Source organism: Chanodichthys erythropterus, chromosome 8, assembly GCF_024489055.1.
Source record: "Chanodichthys erythropterus isolate Z2021 chromosome 8, ASM2448905v1, whole genome shotgun sequence".
Classification (NCBI taxonomy): domain Eukaryota; kingdom Metazoa; phylum Chordata; class Actinopteri; order Cypriniformes; family Xenocyprididae; genus Chanodichthys; species Chanodichthys erythropterus.
Genome location: NC_090228.1, coordinates 8,742,107 through 8,763,030, shown reverse-complemented (window position 1 = coordinate 8,763,030; position 20,924 = coordinate 8,742,107). Strand labels below are relative to the sequence as shown.

Below are 20,924 nucleotides of genomic sequence, written 5' to 3'. Positions count from 1 at the left end.
ACAAACCTCTGCTGAAATTAACAGATTAAACCAGTACAGTATACATTTCTATGCTGGCCTGAGATGGTTTATAGCGTTTATTGCCGGTTTGGTGCATAATATAAAGAGTTTTAGAGTTGTGTTGCTTTTAGTAGTCTGTTGACTAATAAAAGTTGACAAAATAAACTTTAGTGTGTGTGTGTATACATGTAAAAGTAACAGTGAAGACCAGTGTTGGGGTTAATGCATAAGTAAATTGAGTTACATAATCAGATTACTTTTTCAAGTAACTAGTAAAGCATTACTTTTTAAATTTACAACAAAGTTATTTTTTAAAAAAAAGTTACCTTGTTTTCACATGTATTAACTGACAGCTCTCCTGTCCCAATGTTGAGAAAAATTGTGAGTAAATGAAGAGGTGTTTTGTGTGCTGTGTAAACATGATAGTTATTGTAGTTCTTGACTAAATGTGAGCGGGCATTTAGGCGCAAGTATGCTTTACCTTTGAGCCTGAGGCTTATTCATTTCACTTTCGGTGTGAAAGGGCCTTAACATTTGCAACAAAAAAATTAGAACTTTTTTTGTTGTTATTAAAAAACAAACATGCAAACCTAGCCCAGGTGAGAAAAAGAAACGCAAAAGTAATGTAACACATTACTTTTCTTAAAAAGTAAATAAGTGGCAAAATTAGTTACTTTTTTAGGGAGTAACGCAATATTGTAATGCATTAATTTTAAAAGTAACTTTAACCCAACACTGCTGAAGACTTTTAAATAAATTCTAATTCAAATTAATGCTGTTCTTTTGAACGTTCTTGTCATCAAAGACCACTGAAAAAATGTATCACGGTTTCCACAAAAATATTATGCAGCACAACTGTTTTTTGATGATAATAATAAGAAATGTTTTTTGAGCACCAAATCAGCAGATTAGAATGAATTCTGAAGGATCATGTGACACTGAAGACTGGAGTAATGATGCTGAAAATTCAGGATTGCCAACACAAGAATAAATTACATTTTGAAATATATTAAAATAGTAAAAAGAAAAAAGTTTATATTAGTAAAATTTCACAAAATGTTATTGTTTTTACTTTATTTTTAAGCCTTAGTAAGCATAAAAGACTTTCAAAACATTATACAAATCTTTCCCTGACAGAAACAGTGACGGCCCTGATCCGGCCCACATCTGGTCCGCATGTAGTTCACATGTACCGGATGTGGGCCGGATCTGGGATTATGTTGTTGTCTGGGTATATGTTGTATAACTCATATAGAGTCATTTCAAATGTCAGCTTAGCTTTAACAAACCTTCATTTGATTGCGCATTACTCACATGTACATTGGACTCCATCACCTTGATAACCAGGTTTGCACCTGCAATTAAGCTGCCCTGTAGACATGTCCTCAACACAACGAGAATCTGGCCCACACCGCAGAGCAGCACATGCTGGGAGCTCTAAAAAGAAAAAAATATATTAATGTATGCTGCTTTAATGTCCAATGTCACATGTCCCTGTTGAAAAAAACTGCATATGCTAGTTAGGTATGTTTTTAAGCATGGCACTGGTTTAAGCTGGTCAAGTGCTGGTCCTAACCTGATCCTAAGTAACAAGCTCCAGCTCAGAACCAGCTTATAAACATCTCATGACCAACTAAGGACTAGCATAAACCAGCTCAAACCAGCAGCCACGCTTCAAAACATACATAACCAGCATATGCTGTTTTTTTCAAAAGGGGTATCGTATACAAACACAATAATGATCCGAGATCTTACCTCGGTCGCACTCTATGCCGGTGTACCCAGACAGACATGTGCATTCTCCTGTGCCTTGCATGCCGCTGTCACATATGCCATTCTTGCAGCTACACACTGAATAACACATGCAGCATTCAGGGCACAGTTTCAACACCAACAAGAACCGAATTAATTAATCCTCCTAAAGAATAAAATAGGCTTCTTACCATTTTTGCAATTGGTTCCATATAAGTTCGCTTTACACTCCTCGCAAGCTGTTCCTCTAAATCCTGGCTGCAAAAAAAAATGAAAAAGTCACAATAACAGTCTGCTTGATTCAGACAGAGCAAGAAAAGGAAATGAAACTTACTGCGCATGTGCAAGTCCCATTGCCCCCTATACCATCAGAGCAGACTCCATTATTGTTGCATGGGTTCGCCGCTGATCCCGGACACTCTATTGAAAGAATAAAGAATGCCTCTAATTAGATTATATGACATTTAAAGTGAAGATATCTCTTTAAACTTTCAGTTTCAATCAGATAAAATGGCCAACTTGCAGATATCAATCAGACATTGATCAGTTGAGCATGGCAATAACAACTCATAGATCATGTATTTTGATTCCCAGGGAATGCATGAAAGTAAGTCAATAAAGTGTCACTAGAACAATGTTATATATTTCGTTGACTTGTGTACTTACATGATCCCAAATGTTTCCAAGAATGTTTAAATCCAGAGAAATAAGCAATTTTAACCAGGACATGGACCATGCGTCACATATCAATTACATCATACCAGCGTTCTCCCCTGATTTCCAGTTTTATTTTGTAGAAACCATGGAAACATCATTCCCCTACAAAGACTTTCAGCTACACCCTGCTTCATACTAGAGTAATGTTAATACATATTTAATACATTAGCTCATCCATGAATAGGATTTCATCCCAAGTCTCATCGGATTCTTTTCCACCGGCTGTATTATCACGCTGCACCTGTTTTGAATAAATGACCTCTAGTGGTAAAAAAATTACATATTGTGCCTAACATTAATTAACATGAACTAACTATGAGAAGTATATTTTTACAGCAGTATTAACCGAAGTTACAATTGTTCGTTGTTTGTTAATGTTGTTCACAGTGTTCACAGCTGTTCTTGACATTAACTTATATTAATAAATGCCGTAGAAGTAGTATTATTATTATTATGCAGTTAATCTTAGAGCTTTGTTGATGCTGATTTGAGATCAATAAGTTTGCGTGAGACTGATTTGGGTGCAAATATTTGCTGTGTTCTGAGATCATTCTGTTTTCTAGGACTGATCTGGGTTCAGTGGGTTTGGGGTGGTAGGGTCTCTGCAAGAGGATATGAGTTAGCAGAGTTCCTCTGTTCTTCAAACAGCCCCTCGTCTCTTCCACTGACCCTCACTCTTCTTTTCCTTCCCGCCATTGTCAGTTTGGCCACATAATCCTGACAAAATCCCTTCAAAATCCTTCCCGGCAAATCACACACACATAGACACAGACGTTTCACCACAAATAAAAATCACACTAGCAGCATATGCAGACAGTTACTCATGATCAGGCAAACTTTCTGCACATTCTTCACATTTTCTGCACTTACTGTGAAGAAAAATTGGTAACACTTTACAAAAGTCCTATTTGTTAACAGCAATTTTGAGGAATTGTAGGTAGATCCAACCTAATCCCACAGGAAATCGTAACTATTTTACAAGGTGGTGATTTTGTATGAATTCGTACACTGTTAATGTATGATTTTAGAAAGAAAATACGCATGCATAAAGGTCCTCCCCTAAATCTACTTGGGAGAAAGCAGATCAAATGAAATCATACAAATGAAATTGTAAAAATTCACACCAATTTGCCAAAACATAATATTGCTACAAATTACCATGAGACTGTGTTAGTGGATCAAAACAGTGACTAAACATCTCCAGAAAACTGTTGCTTTTTGCTATTCAGATTGTTGGGCAATCTAGTTTTGGATTTGTTAAATATGAAATCAGAAAAAAAAAAAATGCATTTCCTCTCATAATGCTTTACTAAGCTTTCATAATGCTGACCCGTCTCATAGACGCAAAGGTCAAATCATTTAACTCTTAAAGAACAATGCAGGAAGTTCTGCTGAAAAGAGACCAAAGAAATCAAGACAACACACGTTAACTTAAGTGCTTGACTCAGCGAACTCATAGTGGGATCTGTGTGAGTGCTGACAGGGAGAGGAAATGCTGGAAATGAGACCTCCACAGCCTGTTGGTCAGCACATTCCAGCTGTACGGAGGCACAGATCTGCCATATCCCTCTCAGAGGGAAGGAAGTACACAAATCCCTTGTTCCACAGTGACTCAAAACTTCCTCTCATAGTGTGTGACAAGACACACAATAATATGTCACATGACAAGTTTATATGTAATGGATGTACAGCTCCCACAGGAAAAACAACTGTGAGAAACAAGACCGTCATGGTCTCATAATCACATAAAATGTTAAAAAAGGATAAAGTGAGCCTCCAAAATATCAACAACTGTAGAAGGTCACATTCGTGCATATAGGATTTATATCCCTAGTCAAAAATTCCAAAAAGAATTCCTTTCATAATTTGGAAGCGATCCTAAAGGATCTTATTGGGATAAAATAAGAAGTCACATTAGATCCTGCTAGATAGACAAAAATTCCGACTCCCTAGTTTATTTCTTCTGGAAGTTCAGTTTATCCAGTAGGATCATATTTTATTTTTAGAGGATGGTGGTTTTTAATGATCATATTATCTCATTACAATCCCTTGGGATTGTTTTTTTACAGAATTCTGAAGAGTCCTCATAAAAAATAAAATAAAAAAAATTTATTAATTATTGATAGAAATTCTATTAGCATTCCTTCAGGATTTTTTGAACTAGGAATGATAATATTAAAATGATGTTTTTCTACTTCTTTTTCCAAGAGGATCCATGCTTCCCCTTATTTGCGTTTCAGATTTGCGGTCACATTAAGTTCCTGTCCAACTCTTCCGATCAAAATATTCCCTCAGTGTATCTTTCCTCACAGAATGACGGAAATACCAAATGCCATTTAAAATGTGTTAGATAATCAGATAAGAACATAACATTCGCTTTTGGGCCACATTTATCTGGTTTAAGTGGTTATTGACGTCATAGGGCTTCTATGGAACAGACTTCAAACACAGTTCTACACAAACAACCACGGAATTCTTCTTTAATGGCCTGAAACTCACCAATGCAGTCATTGCCCCAGTAACCTGGACAGCACCGAGGTTCAACCGTGTCTTTGTAGCACTCATACCAACAGCCCGCAACAGACAAACCAGATGTGATTTCATACCTAGACACACATAGAGAGATTATTGTGCAATTATTGGCTCTGTATTCATGCTATATAGCATAGCCTTTTGTTTATGCACAAAAATGTATTTCACAATATTACTGTTTTTACTGTAGTTTTATTTTTAAAATGCAGCTTTGGTAAGCATAAGATACTTACATTAAAAATCTTTACAATTACAAATGAATTACAATAATTACAATAAAAAAATCTGGATAATTCAAAGTCTTTTTACTCCTTTACAATCTAACGTTCCAATCAATTACCAACGTACAAAATCAAGACCTGCCCTACATATAAAAACTATAAGAAGTCAAAACGTTCATTGTTTTTTTTATTTTTTTTATACTGACATAATTACACTTTTGTTCATTAACCATATATTTCATACCCTAGCCAGCAATTGCAGTGCTGTGTGTTTATGAAAACTGCTGTTTACCCTTCCTCCTTCCCAGTGCCACCTGTAAAGATCTGCTACAGGGGTTTTAATATATTCTTGCAGCAGCATGTCTTTTATGTATGATATTTTAACTAAGCTGAACAAATTCTTGTATTTGCTTAGCAGCGAAGCAAATCTAATCCTCCAAAATCAAGCATATACATTACACGCTGTCATGACTGAAACACATATATATACTGTACCTGCAGTCTTTTGTGCTTTTCCCTGGTGGTTTCTTGGTGTAGCCACTGGGACAATTCACCAAAGATGTTATCGAGCAGGAATGACACTTCCCTTTAGTCACCACCTGGATGTTCTGATCACAACGGTTCTGACCACACACACACATAGCATATTAGTTTTCACAGCAAAAAAAGAGAGTGTTCAGCGCTGACTTTTACAGAAAGGCAAATGTTCATACGGCATATCATGTGTTTTTTTTAAAAAAAACAATAAAGTTGGAAAACACATTGGATCTTAACACCTGTCACTGATTTTCCAAGGAGATTTACCTGATTCGTTCATGACTTTAGAGCTGGCCAATGACATTCTTAGGATTATTTTACCCAGCATTCCACGGGGCATGTCGAACGATACATGTCAAATCAGGGAATTTCAAACCCAGGAACTGCTTATATAATTCACGTATCTTCAAACACTACATTAACCACATTTTTTTTCAACTGCAACCACAGAAATGTAAACATTCTCATACTAAATAAGTATCCTTGCAAACTGCCTGGTATATATAGGCCTATATGTAAACAGTGAACGGAAGTAAATATTCCCAACTGAGACAGATTTCTACTGATTAACCTTGGAAAGCATATGTATCAGTACAAATTGAAGCAGACCAAAACATGCTGCTCTCTCTACTAACTGCAAATTATATTTCCTGTTCAAAATACTTTATGTTTAAAAATATTTGTTGAAAAATGTTTTACAATCAATCTAATGTCACATTTAAACACCCATATTATACGCGTGCTGCACGAGTATGTGTGTGAATCTCACCTGTGGTGTTGCACCAGTCTCCCCGAGTATCTCAGTCCACAGCAGTAGGATCAAACCGCCACAGATTGAGTTTAAGATAAGCTTCATGGCAATAATACTTTCTATTTCTCGCTCACTCTTTCTTTCTGGCTCTCTGAGGTCCTTCACCAGACTGTGGCCACACAAGTTGGCCTTCTGCCTTTTCAACAATTCCTTTCTCTCTCTCTTTCCTGTACCACATCAACATGAGAGTCAGAGGGTGACACCTTCCCCTAAAATTTCGGACACAAACCTAAATCCGTTTCACATTACACATATAAACCCTTTACACTTTCATTAACCTGTACACCAGAAAAAGATATTAAACAGACAAAAGATTATACATGATGTTGTGTTCAGATGACAAGTGCACAGCAAATAAAAAGCATATTTCTGTTTTTTTATTTTTTTCTTGTTTTTCAGAACAATTATATACGCATTCTTAACCTTCATACTTTCCTCATTTCCAGATTACAAAGCATTTTCTCCTGGGTGTGACTTGAAGCATGAAAATTGCACTTTTTTTGGGTCCAGAAATCTTATATCAATTCATTATAATACAATTTTTTAAATATACTTATGCAGATTTTGAGGATTTCTTTGGTATTTTTTTTTTATTTACCTATAAATTATTAGATTTCACCAATAGTATTAGCAACTTTGCCTGTGAAGTAAAATCAAGACTGCAATCAAGATATTAAGACTGCTTTAGTGTGTGTGTGTGTGTGTGTGTGTGTGTGTGTGTGTATATATATATATATATATATATATATATATATATATATATACAATAGTTGTTGTTTTTTTTTTTTTCTTGTTTTAAGAATAATAATTTCTAATATATAGGCTAATGATAAAAAAGAGACAAAAAAGCCAATAGGGAAATTAAAATAAAATTAGTTTTCTTACACATATTTCATTTTGAAATACATCATTAAAAGATGTCTACACATTTTTAACTGGAAAACCAGACAAAAATGCTGATTAAGAAAATAATTTCTCATCAAGAAGAGCTGTAAAGAAAAATCATGGTTTTGGCACTGGTGGAACACATTTACGATTATGAAGACAAAACGACAAATGTTTGCTGAATAGTCGTTGACACAGTAGAAGGCTGGGAAGAAGCTGGTCAATTTCCAGAAGCAATGAAACAGATGTGTGTGTGTATATATATATAATATATATACAGCTATGGAAAAAAATTAAGAGACCACTCCAAGTTCAGAAATCAATGTTAAGTGGTCTCTTATTTTTTCCCATAGCTGTATATATATATATATATATATATATATATATATATATATATATATATATATATATATATATATATATATATATATATGTACTGAACAAATACAGCTGAAGGCAGAAGAATCACAGGATGTCCTCACTCATAAAAAAGCCAAGTGGTCAGGTGAAGATACCCTGTCACACACACACTTCCTGTATGTCTTGCTGCATCATGAGTTTCCTTAGTTCCAGAACTTTCATAGTAAGGAATTCCTTCATATGTGTGTGCATAAATTTGGATATAGAGAGGTTAGTATGTTTTATAATCGTGAGTGTGCATATACAATGCTGTTTTTTTAAAACGTATTCATGTGTTGCTTGTTGTTTTCCAAACTGCTTATGAAAACAAATTAAAACCTTCATGAACACTCACTCAATTGTCTCTAGTACCAGCTAATAGCTATTTAAAATGGTTCTCTGAAATCTGCCCAGAATGGACTCCCAACCAGCTGTAAAAAATCTAACACGGTTTTATCCTAAAACTGTAATTGACACCCCAACCACAAGAACACAATGTGCTATACAATTTGGTAACAATTTACAGGCCTACTAAAAGAAATATTTGACCAAGTCTGTTTCTTTCTGTTCTGCTTAAGAAGCTACTTACAATAGTGGCCCTTACGGAACAAAAATATACTGCAATATACAGAAATATACTGGTTTATGATTGGCTGAACACCATTAAGACTATAATAACTTTATTTAAAAAGTAATGGCTGTGCACGCTATAGCGCAGTGATAGTCTCTATGGTAGAAATGTTACATGCAGGTGTGCTTTTGTAAACTAACTTGAAAATATAAAACTTTTAAACGAAATTATTATAAAATAAAATAAATATGTTACATAATATATTTTAAATTAAATGTGTTTATGCTGCATGTGTAAATCTACCTGCAATATATTATGCATGCAGTACCATATCTGATCACATATAAATCTATATATTATGAAGTATGTTACTGAATATAAAATTAAAAATTCCTTATGTATTATTCAATATATTGCAATATATGCATAGACCATATAAATATATACATATAAAAAAATATATTGCAATCAAAACCAAAAAAGGCACTATATTTTTTACATATATTACCAAAACATTTTCCCATATAAATCTAAATAAATTATGGTGGATATGTATAAATATAATATTGCATATATTGCGGAATATATAAACACATATATTATATATTCATGTTCAATATATTGTAATATATTGAAAGCGGCAATCATTTGTATATTTTGCAATATATTGCAATATATTACATGAATATATAATATATGTATCGTCAATATATTATTCAATGTATTCAAATATATTATATATTGGAAAATAAAAAGGGAAAATAATATATTACAATATATCACAATATATGTTCCTTTCGTAAGGGGGAACAAAAGCAATTTGTTACCGAGCCAACAAAAATAATAGTGAAAGTGCACAATGCTAGGTTTATTAAAAAGCTAGAAAGCTAGAGAGATGATACGTCACCTTGTACAACGAAAGGACCTTCTGATGTCCAAATTACTTGTTTTGTTTTTAGTGGCAAAATGTGCTGTTTGATAAGGAAATGGGGACATTGTAACGCGAACGTGTCATGGCGGCAGTTTTGAACAACTTTAGGCCTATTCACGCACGTTCTGGCCGTGTTTTAAACGTGTCTATAATATATGTAGGCACGAACATATTTTACTATGTTAAGGCGGACATTTTAATGTGTATTTATTTTTTATAATTGCATAACGTTTGTCAAACAATCATATTTAAGTATTCAACAGCCCCGTAGAGTAAAATGTATCTTCTTTCACTCAACTTTCACTCAAAGGGTTGGTTCATCCAAAAATGACATTTCTGTCATTAAGTACTCACCCTCATGTCCTTCCAAACCCGTAAGACCTTCATTCATCTTCGGAACACAAATTAAGATATTTTTGATGAATCCAATCCATTTTTTTTTTTTTTTTTTTTTATCCCTCATACAAGGAAACAACGCAATTACCGTCATTCAAGGTCCAGAAAAGTAGATACTTTCACCACACGAAAGCGGTTTAAATCGGCTGGTGAATGAGATATTTTGGGGAATTAAAATACCCAGGAGGCACCATCTTATGCAGTTTGTAAATGATGCTGGAAAAAAACATGAAGCGCCATCTGCGTGTGATGAAATAACTGAAAATACCGTGGATCTCTAACTACTAAATGACCTACTTTAAAAAAATATTAAGCACATGTAATTTTTTTTACAAGAATTTTAATGTAAAACTTGTATAATATAGAGCAACGTCATGAGTGTGCTTAATAAACACATTATGCTACTTTATTTGTAAAATAACAAAAAAAAAAAAAAAAAAGTTTTTTCGCCTTATAATTGTTTTACATGTTTCGCATGCAACTCTATGCCTTATTTATTTAAGACAGTATTCTGAAGAAATCCAAAACAAAGTTAAATTGAATTGATTATAACTGAGATTTATTTTCCAAGAGTGTGTGCGTGCTGAAATAACGATTACATGTCAATGTTTTGAGTTCATGTCCCTTTTGTGGTCTTCTCTGGCAAGACTCTGGGACTCCACCAGATGGAGGCAGATACCATCATGTCACTGATGGATGCATCCATTCTGTTCATATTCACCCCATATGTATAAAAGACAAGAAAAGTTAGCCCATTTCATATAACATCAAAAAGACTGTATAATGAATTGATTTCAACAACCATGGTGAGATATATATACTGAGAAAGAAAGAAACAAAGAAGACATACAGAATGAATTAAGGCAGAGCAAGGACGTGTGTAGAATCTTAACATTGACTACAGCAGTTGTTGTGGGAATTGTCGACATTTAAGCAACAGTTATTGGCAGAAAAACAGTACTGCCAATCCAAAACCCCTCAGGCCTTAACCAACATGACCAGACACAGCCACGAGCCCCTACAGACTTCTGGGAAGGCTTACAGAGCATGGCACCACTCATAGAGCATGCAGGAATGGGCCAGTGAAAAAAGCGTGACTCTTGGCTGCGGATGTAATGCTATGCTTGGATGGACATAACTGATCATTAACACACTGAAACAAAAGATGAACGATGATCAGGAAGAGAGCGATGACCCCGGTCTCCACAGGCCAGCATGGATCAAACTTACATCCAAAACATATTGTGCGTGTGTGCATGTGGTCGCACCACCCACAGTGATGCTTTCAGTCTCGACTCAACAGCACACACAGAAAAATTGAATAATTTCAGAAAAAAAAAAAAAATCTATTCATCTTACATTACAAGAATGTAAAATATTGCATGGATGTGCCTCAAAAACCTCTGCGGATCAGCAAACACTAAGTAAAAAAAGGCTGAATAATTATATTAAAGTATATGGATATTCTTCAATTATTATTGAATTTCATCTGCAGAAATATTTGTCTTTGTTTTAACAGTTGTGGAGCTGCTTTTTCCTCACCAAACTACACTTCCAGAACATTAAGAATAAGTTACAGCTCATTAGCAATGGCGGAACAAAACCTGAAAAGGCAACACTGAAGTACAGAAGATTTATTTTGACAAATCTCATTTTGCTCATGATTTAACCATTAAACACATACTTAATAGAAAGAGGGGGGTGAAAGAAGGCACCGAAAGTCTGGCAGCCACCTGAGTTTTTGGCTACGTCAGAGAGAGAGCAGATGCGTACACGTGGACACCTTTCGCCTCTCCAGAATGGGTTGCCACCAAGTTTCCAGGGCTGAAGGTCTCAGCGCTGCTCCTGAAAATGTACCTGGAGAGTTGCAGTGATTAATGCAAGAATTGGATTTGAAGAAATGGATTTGATCTGGGCTACAAGATGCTGTCTGTGATTGCCCACAAAGCGAACGATTATTGACCAAAATCATGACAAGATTCATAACTAGAACTTGCAGAGAACAACACTGGATAGAAGAATGAAGAGATTTTTACATATATCATGGAAGATATTCTAGGGGAACATACTATATGTGAGAAAAGGCAACATTTCCAAAAGGGATTCGTTTATTGGATTGGGTTGAGAGTTTTTGTGAGAGTCACTGTAGAGAATAATCTGAATTGATTTTAAACAGATAGAAAAAAGTTTCGAAGAAAGCTTGATGCAACTTCCACTCAGCAGTAAATACAACCACATGAGAATGAACAAGCAGGCATTCAGAGTGAAATCACGAAATGCAACGTGAGCGAGATTTTCCAATGACTTTAATAGATTTGCCAGCATGTGCAAGAACTCACAGGAATTTTTCCTTCTGTCACTGGACAGAAGATCTTTGATATGTCCTGCCGTAAATTGTCACCGTTCTATTCCTTGGAATGTGGCTACATAAAAGGGCCACTTGCATTAGCATTTAAGGGCCTTTTAAGAGAATGCAGCCATGGTATTTGGCACAACTCTGTTACTTCTAGCAAAGCATCTCCTCTTTCAGAGATGTGTGTGTGTGGGATTACAGCTTAAGAGGAAACGAATGAGACACAAACATCAGTCACAAGAAATAAGAACTGGAAAGACAACAACCAATTGAAATTTTCATTTAAATTTGAAATCGATAAAGCTGCAACTGCAGTCAGTTATCCACACTTTCGGGAATTATGTGTGTTTATCTGTTTAGGGTGGAAAGAGCAGATGGAAAAACTTCAATAGTCACAAGGAAAAAGAATGTTCACGGTCTCTAAAAAACTCATTTTAATTTAGTTTTGCAGAGTCAAAAATGAGGTGTAATCGTAATCGCATATGTCCATTGTTCATAATTTAATATGTACATTTAAATGCAGAAAACAAAGCTAAAATTGCAGAATACATAATTTAAGGGATTCTCATTTGGAACCTATATATCAAAAATATCTTGGAATATTATCTACATAATTCCCATTATAATTCATCATGATTAATTCACTTCAGAATTCAAATTTCCTGATAATTTACTCACCCATGTCATCCAAGATGTTTATGTCTTTCTTTCTTCAGTCAAAAATAAATATGGTTTTTGAGGAAAACATTTCAGGATTTTTCTCCATATAGTGGACTTCAACAGCTACCAACATGAAGGTCCAAATGGCAGCTTTGTTTTTTAAGCACAAATGCACATCTTGCACTAGCTCTGCGATTCGCCACGCGTTACATAATCACATTGGAAAGGTCACGCGTGACGTAGATGGAAGTGAAAATCTCCTTCTCTTTTTCTCCTCCAACTTCAAAATCATCCGACATTGCTGTTTTACCTTTTTTTTTTGTAAAGGCCATTTGACTTTGTTTTTGCACGTTTGCTTTGTAAACACTTGCTCGGTACTTCCGATTGTTTTGCTAGACAAGACCCGTATTTTTCAGCTGGGATTGTGTAGAGCCTTTTGAAGCTGCATTGAAGCTGCAATTTGGAGCTTCAACCTATTGGTAGCTGTTGAAGTTAACTATATGGAGAAAAATCCTGGAATGTTTTCCTCAAAAACCTTAATTTCTTTTCGACTGAAGAAAGAAAGACATAAACATCTTGGATAACATGGGGGTGAGTCAATTATCAGGGAATTTGAATTCTGAAGTGAACTAATCCTTTAACTGAAGGAGCCCTCAATATATAAATCCAAAAACCCCATCTATTTACACTTTTCTCTGCATGTCAGTATTCCCTTTATGCTCCAGTTATATTCCACAGTCATTATATACAAAATGGCTTGATTCCCATTTGAAGCCCATGGGAAGAGTTACGCATGTGTAATTAAAGGGGATTATAACAATTCTCCCTGGTTTCCGCTGTGGATTGCTGGTTGCCATGGATATTTTGTCAACATGCTTGTTTGTATGGTCCACTTCCTCTCACGAGGTCTTGTCTCAGGAGATCTTTCCAACCATCCCCAAGTATTTGCTCTACTTGCAAGTGTGCATGTCGTTCATCGTCTCACAGCGTCGACACCGAACGTAACAGCACCAGACGAACTTACATTCACAGCGCTCTACATGTCGTACCACGTGCGTGTTGTAGCCCCGCCCACAGCACAGCAGGTTGCAGCCATCCGGTCCAGCTGAAGTTCTGTTACACCGGCGGCCCCTGGTCCCCGTCACGCCCAACCGTCGGTCCTCCAAGCAGTAGTTTGGTGATTTGTTGAGGAATATTAACTCCTCTTTGGTGATAGGCATGTGGCGTTGGTCTTTGTCCTTACGTCGCACCTTACGTTTGGAACGGTCCACCACCTGAACGCTGGTCTCGTAGCGTTCCTTCAGATAGGCACCCACACGCTCAAATGCAGCCATTGTGCGCCAACACGTCTTTACAGCACACGAACCCGACACGCCATGACAGCGGCAGTCTGTCAACATTGTTTTAGCCACCGCCTGTAGAGGAATAGGATACGGAGAGCGTTATAGTTATTATTAGATTTATAGAGTTATTAGAACCCTTTCAATCTAGTTTCACTGCCCGTCATAGCACAGAGTCTGCCATGCTAAAAGTGTTCAATGACATTTTACTTGCAGTTGATGCCGGTAGAAATGCTAGAACGGCTGCCTTTAATAATAAAGACCAACATTTTCTTATTTGGCTTTTAGAGCATTTATTCGGGATCAAGGGACCAGCTTTACAGTGGTTTAATTTATGTCTTAAAGACAGGTATTTTTATGTAGTGTTAGGTAAGTTCTTTTCATTTTCTGCTCCTACTATTAGTGGAGTACCTCAGGGCTCTGTTTTGAGTCCGCTTCTTTTTAAATTACATATGCATCCACTGGGGGATATTATTAAGAAGCACAATGTTTAATTTAATTTTCATGCTGATGATACACAGCTGTACCTGCAGTTGAAAGCTGGCAATTCCATTCAACCTTTGTTGGAATGCATTTGGGACACTATGAAATGGTTATCAAATAACTTTCTCCAACTTAATGAGGTCAAAACATAAATAATTGTTTTTGGTCCCCCAAAATTAAGGAGTAGTCTCATTAAGGAGCTGGGTAATCATTTTACCTCAGTTTCCTCCCAGGTTATGAACCTTGGAGTCATCCTGGACTCATGTTTATCCAAACAAATTCATTCTGTTAAGAATAATTTATCTGGGTCTTTTTCGGTCATCTCTTGCATGCCTCCAGATGGTACAAATGCTGCAAGGCTGCTGACCAGTACAAAGAAATATGATCATGTCACCCCAACTTTAGCTTCGCTTCATTGGCTCCTGATCAAATTTAGAATTCAGTTTAAAATTCTGTTGCTTGCTTCTAAAGCTCTTAATGATCAAGCTCCATTTTATCTTAAAGATCTTCTTACTCCTCTGTCATCTTCAAGACTTTTAAGATCTTCAGACAGGGCTCTTTTATCTATTCCTCATTCCGTTTTTTTCCATTGCCGCCCCCGTCTATGGAACCAATTGCCTCTGGACATCCGCCTTGCACCTCCCATTACTATTTTTAAATAAAAATTGAAAACGTATCTCTGCTCCCTGGCATTTTAATATTATCACACTCCTGTTTTATTGTCTGTCATGTTTGGCATTACTCTGATTTTATTTTATGTTTCTTTACTCTGTTCAGCATTTTGGTTAGCTCTGCTGTGTTTAAATGTTCTATATAAATAAAATGTACTTATTTGCTTACTTATATATCTGATCGACAAAAGATGTCGAGATCAGGAGAGCAGCTTGTTTTTCTAAACAATGTAACCATGCAGGCATGTAAACTGATTCAGTTTCAACCTTCCAACATTTTTCGCAATTTATTTTGACAGACTTCCTGGACTTCAGGCAAAAACGCGGAACTAATGTAAATCACTGGGAGAGTTAACCCTGGTTCACTATAAACCACATTTCCAAGGACTATATAATTTTTACGGATGGAGCTTTTATGTCCTTCCTTCCCTTCATGTTCTGCATCATGTAAGTGGAAGGAGTATTTTGTGAGCTGACGACTTTCATAAAATAGGAGCATTCGTTTGGGTGAAGGATTATGGGGGCCCTCCACTGACTCGAGGGGAATTCTGTCTCGCTTAAACGCTTTTCGGTGGTTTCCAACCAGAGCTGTGGTTTAGGGTCTCCAAACACTTACAAGTGTTCTTCAGTCAAGGCTGTGGAATTTGGTGCAAATCATCAGCTTCTTAGATTAATCAAGAACATGTGGGGAGATGTAACTCATTTGAACGACAAATTGCCAGAGCTGAAGCAGCCCATTACTATTTCTGTTCTTATTTGGTTGTTTTGAAATGGTTTCCATTGTCAGTTAGAACAAGTCAGAGATTCATTTGCTGGAGAAAACTGTCATATTTTAAATGGAAATACATTCAGACAGTGTGCAAGTTTGTCGTCTTGCTTAAATCCTTGAGGTGACTGAGAAAACCTTGTGTTGGACCGTCATCAATATTCAATGTTAGAGATGAGACGTGTTTATAAACAAGTCCGTGAGATGACAAGAACTTGAATGCTTTATGAATGTTGCAAGGATGCTGTCTGTGTGAATAGGGCAGGGTGGACATTTTCTCCACTGTCACACATTTCATATTTTCTCCAATTAGAGTGAATCAGCATCTATATACGGAAACATAGCACTGAATTAAGAAAGCTCTCTAGTTATTTTGCTGTCTTTTTGAAGCAGGCAAGCACAGTCACATGCAAATTGATGCTTTAACTTGACATATGTCACTCAAAATGTGGAAAATGTGGAAATTCAAGTAATTCTCTCTTGGCATGTCAATGAAGGCAACCACCACGATTAGGAATTAAAAATCCCATTTTTTTTTAATGAAAAATGACAAAGCAATGACATGCTTCTGTAAAAGCTGCAAGTCAGTGTGATTTCAACTTAAAAATATTAAAAGAGATCAAAGAAGTCCCGATGGAAACCAAAATTGTAGCAAAATATCGCAGCAACGACCCCACTTCCATGAAGCATGCTGAATTGATTACATCATTTGCAATACTTCTTGGGATTTTTAGTTTATGCTTTTCATAAAAAACGTTAAGTACAAAGTCTTGTACCTTTGTCTATTTGTTAAATTTTAATACTTTTAATACTTTTATACTTTTTTGTTGCAAATAAAGTTTGGAATGTTCATCTCAGAGCTGGTTGGTTTAAGTCCATGACTTCTTTTTAAAGCCTATATTAAAGGGATAGTTCACCCAAAAATGAAAATTCTGTCATCATTTACTTATCCTCAAGTTGTTCCAAACCTGTATGAATTTCTTTCTTCTGCTGAACACAAAAGATGATATTTTGAAGAATCAGGGTAACCAAACAGTTGATGGGCCCCATTTACTTCCATAGAATGGGGAAAAAATATTATGAAAGTCAACTCTTTGGTTACTGACATTCTTCAAAAACAAAATGAAAAGCATACAGGTTTGGAACAACTATGGAGAATATTCAGGGGACAAAATAAGTGTGCAGTCACTCTTTCAACATAATTCTAACTAGTAAACAATGCACATCAGAAAGGTTTGTTCTGTGTCACCCACCTGTCTCCCAGCCTCGCTGTTATGCTGGTTCATAGTGAGCAGGGCGTCCTCACCGCGGGCTGACGTATTCTTTACCGTATTGTCGATGAAGCGACGGCTGAACAAAGTCCCAAAGGCGATGTCATCGGAGCACCCACCCCAGTGCCAGCCCTCTGTTGGCGAACCGGTGCCCAACAGGCTTGTATCACAGGAACACTCTGTCATATTTCCAGCGCTGCAAGAGCGAGTGACTGCGTGAACCAAGCCGGCAGCCATTACTGCGTAGATAAATGCTGTCTCTTTTGTCCCTTAAAAAAAAAAAAAAAAAAGAGAATGTAGGCAAGATGTCGAACAAGTACTTAGAAATGTTGAAACAACCAGAAAATATGGGAATGTAAGATACACAGCAGGACATTTGTGAAAAAGGTCTCAGCGCAACAGTATCAGAGCAGAGGAGTCTGGGAATGTTTCTTACAATGATAGCCTACTTTAAAAATGAGCAAAAATGTTTGGCTGAAGATTATTATTGTAAGAAGATTATTATGGTTATAAAAATTTATCTTAAGGTGTCCTTATTAGAGTGTAATTAATATAGTGTTAGGGTTTGGTTTAGGGTTAGTTGCATGTAATTAAGCATTCATTTACAGTTATTAATAAAGTAACTAAATGTGTAACAAGGACACTAAAATAAAGTGTTGCCTAATTCTGAACAGACTATTGAACTGAAAAGATTATGTATTCATAAAATTATGCATGCAGTTCCTGTAAGGCACATTTTTAATAGCTTAATTGTAATTAATAATGCTAATACTTTACCATAAGGTTTCGTTAGTTAACATGAAATAATAATGAACAATACTATTACAGCATTTATTCATGTAACTGTTAATTTCAACATTTACTAATACATTATGGAAATCATATGTTGTGTTTGTTAACATTAGTTAATGGACTGCAAACTTGCATAAACAAACAATGAACAGCTGGATTTTTATTAACAAAGATTAGTAAATACTGTAACAAATGTATTGCTCATTGTTAGTTCATGTTAGTTAAAACATTAAATAATGTTAAAAAAAAAAAGTGTTACCAATAATATTTATTACAAAAATAGTTTCTGAAGAAATTTGGTTTATAATGTTTTAACATGGCAAAGTAGATTATGTCTTAATTACTTTAGAAAATATCTGTTATGACTTTTTTTTTCTATTACTTTTAAGAGAGATGACCTAAACATAGACCAACAAGTGTAGAATAGAACAGAACAGACAAAAGAATAAAATGTTGCATTTGTGATGGTAAATTTAGTGCATATTACTAGATATAAAGCAAGATGCCTATAAAATGAGTCTAAACCCTGGTTGCGCCTGCAGGAATTCAGGCGTATAGTATTCAATTTACCCTTGAATCGAGCTTGGATTTCAACAACTCTGGGACAGAAACTTGGGTAGGGTAAATGTTAGGAATGAATTCACAAAAATCAAGAAACACATTCTAGCATATCAGGTTGACTCTTTGTTTTGTAATCAGTCTAATCCTGAACGCATTAAATTCAGGGCCAGCTGAAGACCATAGTAAATTTAGTATAGAGACAGTTAACCTAAAACAGATGTGCGTCACAGCTGTTCCCAGAATCAAATCTCTGATCAACACATGAATCAGCATTTCAAATCAATCATTAAGTGGTAAAAAATCGTATTGACAGTCTATTACAAAGTATTCAGTATGATTTAAGCAATTACAAAATGATGATCTCTCATTATAAATTACAGAAATGTGTTTTTTATGACCAATAAAGATACTGATTATTTATATGTTGAAGTGTCCAATAACCACATATGTGCATAATATATATTTAAATGATTGTTTTATGCTTTTATAGACATAATATAATCATTAATATATCTGAAGGTGACTAATATTGCACATCAAAGTAATAATTTAAACAGTTTTCACTAGCAATATAGGTCATTGCTCAGTTTAAATCAAAGTTTGACGATATTTCTATGATTTTCATTGCCACTTTTCTTTTTAAAAAATGTTAAAAAAAATCCTCTCTGCCCAGATAAGTTGTAGTAGGCCTTTTTTAGATGTGATGGCCAAACTATTTACCATTAACTATATCATTAATGAAATTAACTGCATAATAAAAATACTAATACTAATAAATGTTCATGCACATTCAAATTAAGTTTATTTCAATGTGACACACTGCATGCATACCACTGGTGAGCTCGTAGCCGAACACTTTTGGGTCCCGTCGGGTCGAGCAGTTCCAGCGTTCGTGTTTGAACTGCGTTTGGCACTCGGTGATGCCCAGGCGCGCGCCCTCTTTAACGCTCGGTAGAAGGTGCGGTTTGCGCGCGCACAGCTCCTTCTGCTTGTGCGACAGGGGCAAATGCGCGCAACCCAACTTCTCAGGCACTCCTACAGATGTGATGCCCAACCACCTGTGATGCGGAGCAGTGTGACACAAAGATCAGAAGCGGTTCTCCTCTCCTGTCGGCCTGGATTGAAATGCCATAACCAGGCCCGAGGAAAAGGAGACAGTTTTCAAACATTTTATTCAAACATTATTTGACAGTAAAAACAACATAGCACTTATATACTTACATCCAACTTCCCTGAGAGCACAGAGGGCAAACTGAGAGCCATATAAGGAAGAAATGGTAAACTGCATGTATTCCACAACCGGTGTTATCCATGTCCACTTCATTCAACAAGTCCCGAACTGAACGTTAGGACAAAGACGACTCATACCGGTCCACTACATCTAATATCTAGCGTATGTAATCCACAAACGGCGCTTTTTAAAATTCACAAGCTCCTTTTATGTATCCATTAAGTCGCAGGTACGAACAAAAACGTCCCACCACCACCAAGTCACCTTCGCCATCAGTGCGAACTCAAATAGACACAAACACTTTTATGCTGCTGTTGGAAAACGCGCAACTAAACACTCTCATGTGCAGCGCTCCAACATCGTGATTGGTTGGAAACGCTCATTAATATTCAGAAGATAAGACCGTTCTCAACACTGATTGGACAACCCGGTGTTGGCTTGGAGTTCAGTGAGAGCACAAAGCGAGCGCGACTGATAGGCAGAAAGAAGTAGCCTACACTCGGGTTTTTGTGAGATTGAAAGCACTGTGCTGAGAATAAAAAGGACTTTAGTATTTAACTGTGCATATTTAACATTTAAAAAAAATAAATAAATAAAATAAAAGGCAGAAGAACAAAAACCCTGACGCTTAGACAAAGTTAAACCATGTAAAAGCAAAAATGTTTACATTTAATTTAATACTACTTAACTGCCCGCAGTGTTCAAATTATAGCTACAATGCCTTTCAAAAGCGTCGACTATTAACTTCAATAAATTAATAATTTAAAGCTCAATGTGGAAAGGTATTTTCCGTGCGCAATCTGTTAAAGTTTGTCACCACTCACCAGCAAAGCAGTTTATAATTTTGGCGCCTTTAACACAGATAAAGCCTCTTAAAAACTTAACTGTCCTTATACTAACGTTTTTGTGTTATATTTGTGATAAGCAATAATAAAAGTGATACCGACTTATCTCTCTTCATCGACATACTGCCTGAAAATGCTCAAAATGGACTGAGGTTGAACTGTTGTTATGGTTACCAGCAGCGTCAGTTGAAAAAAACAA

The 20,924-nt window shown here is 36.0% G+C and overlaps 2 protein-coding genes across 2 annotated transcripts in view; both read right to left on the bottom strand.

Moving 5' to 3' along the window:
• Positions 1–6,694, bottom strand: part of stab2 (stabilin 2) — a 36,098-nt gene extending 29,404 nt beyond the window's left edge. Inside the window, exons 1-7 of the mRNA XM_067391734.1 lie at positions 6,529–6,694; positions 5,718–5,845; positions 4,969–5,075; positions 2,087–2,172; positions 1,944–2,010; positions 1,756–1,851; positions 1,315–1,437 (exon numbers count right to left, since the gene is read on the bottom strand). Of these exons, the coding sequence (XP_067247835.1) occupies positions 1,315–1,437; positions 1,756–1,851; positions 1,944–2,010; positions 2,087–2,172; positions 4,969–5,075; positions 5,718–5,845; positions 6,529–6,615 (694 nt within the window). The 5' untranslated portion in view covers positions 6,616–6,694. The remainder of the gene's footprint in view (positions 1–1,314; positions 1,438–1,755; positions 1,852–1,943; positions 2,011–2,086; positions 2,173–4,968; positions 5,076–5,717; positions 5,846–6,528) is intronic.
• Positions 6,695–13,715: 7,021 nt separating this feature from the next.
• Positions 13,716–19,962, bottom strand: wnt16 (wingless-type MMTV integration site family, member 16). Its single transcript, XM_067390952.1, has 4 exons — positions 19,871–19,962; positions 19,481–19,707; positions 17,279–17,565; positions 13,716–14,180 (listed from the first exon to the last, which is right to left on the bottom strand). The coding sequence occupies exons 1-4, from the start codon at positions 19,960–19,962 to the stop codon at positions 13,716–13,718; spliced, it is 1,071 nt and encodes a 356-aa protein (XP_067247053.1).
• Positions 19,963–20,924: the final 962 nt, after the last annotated feature.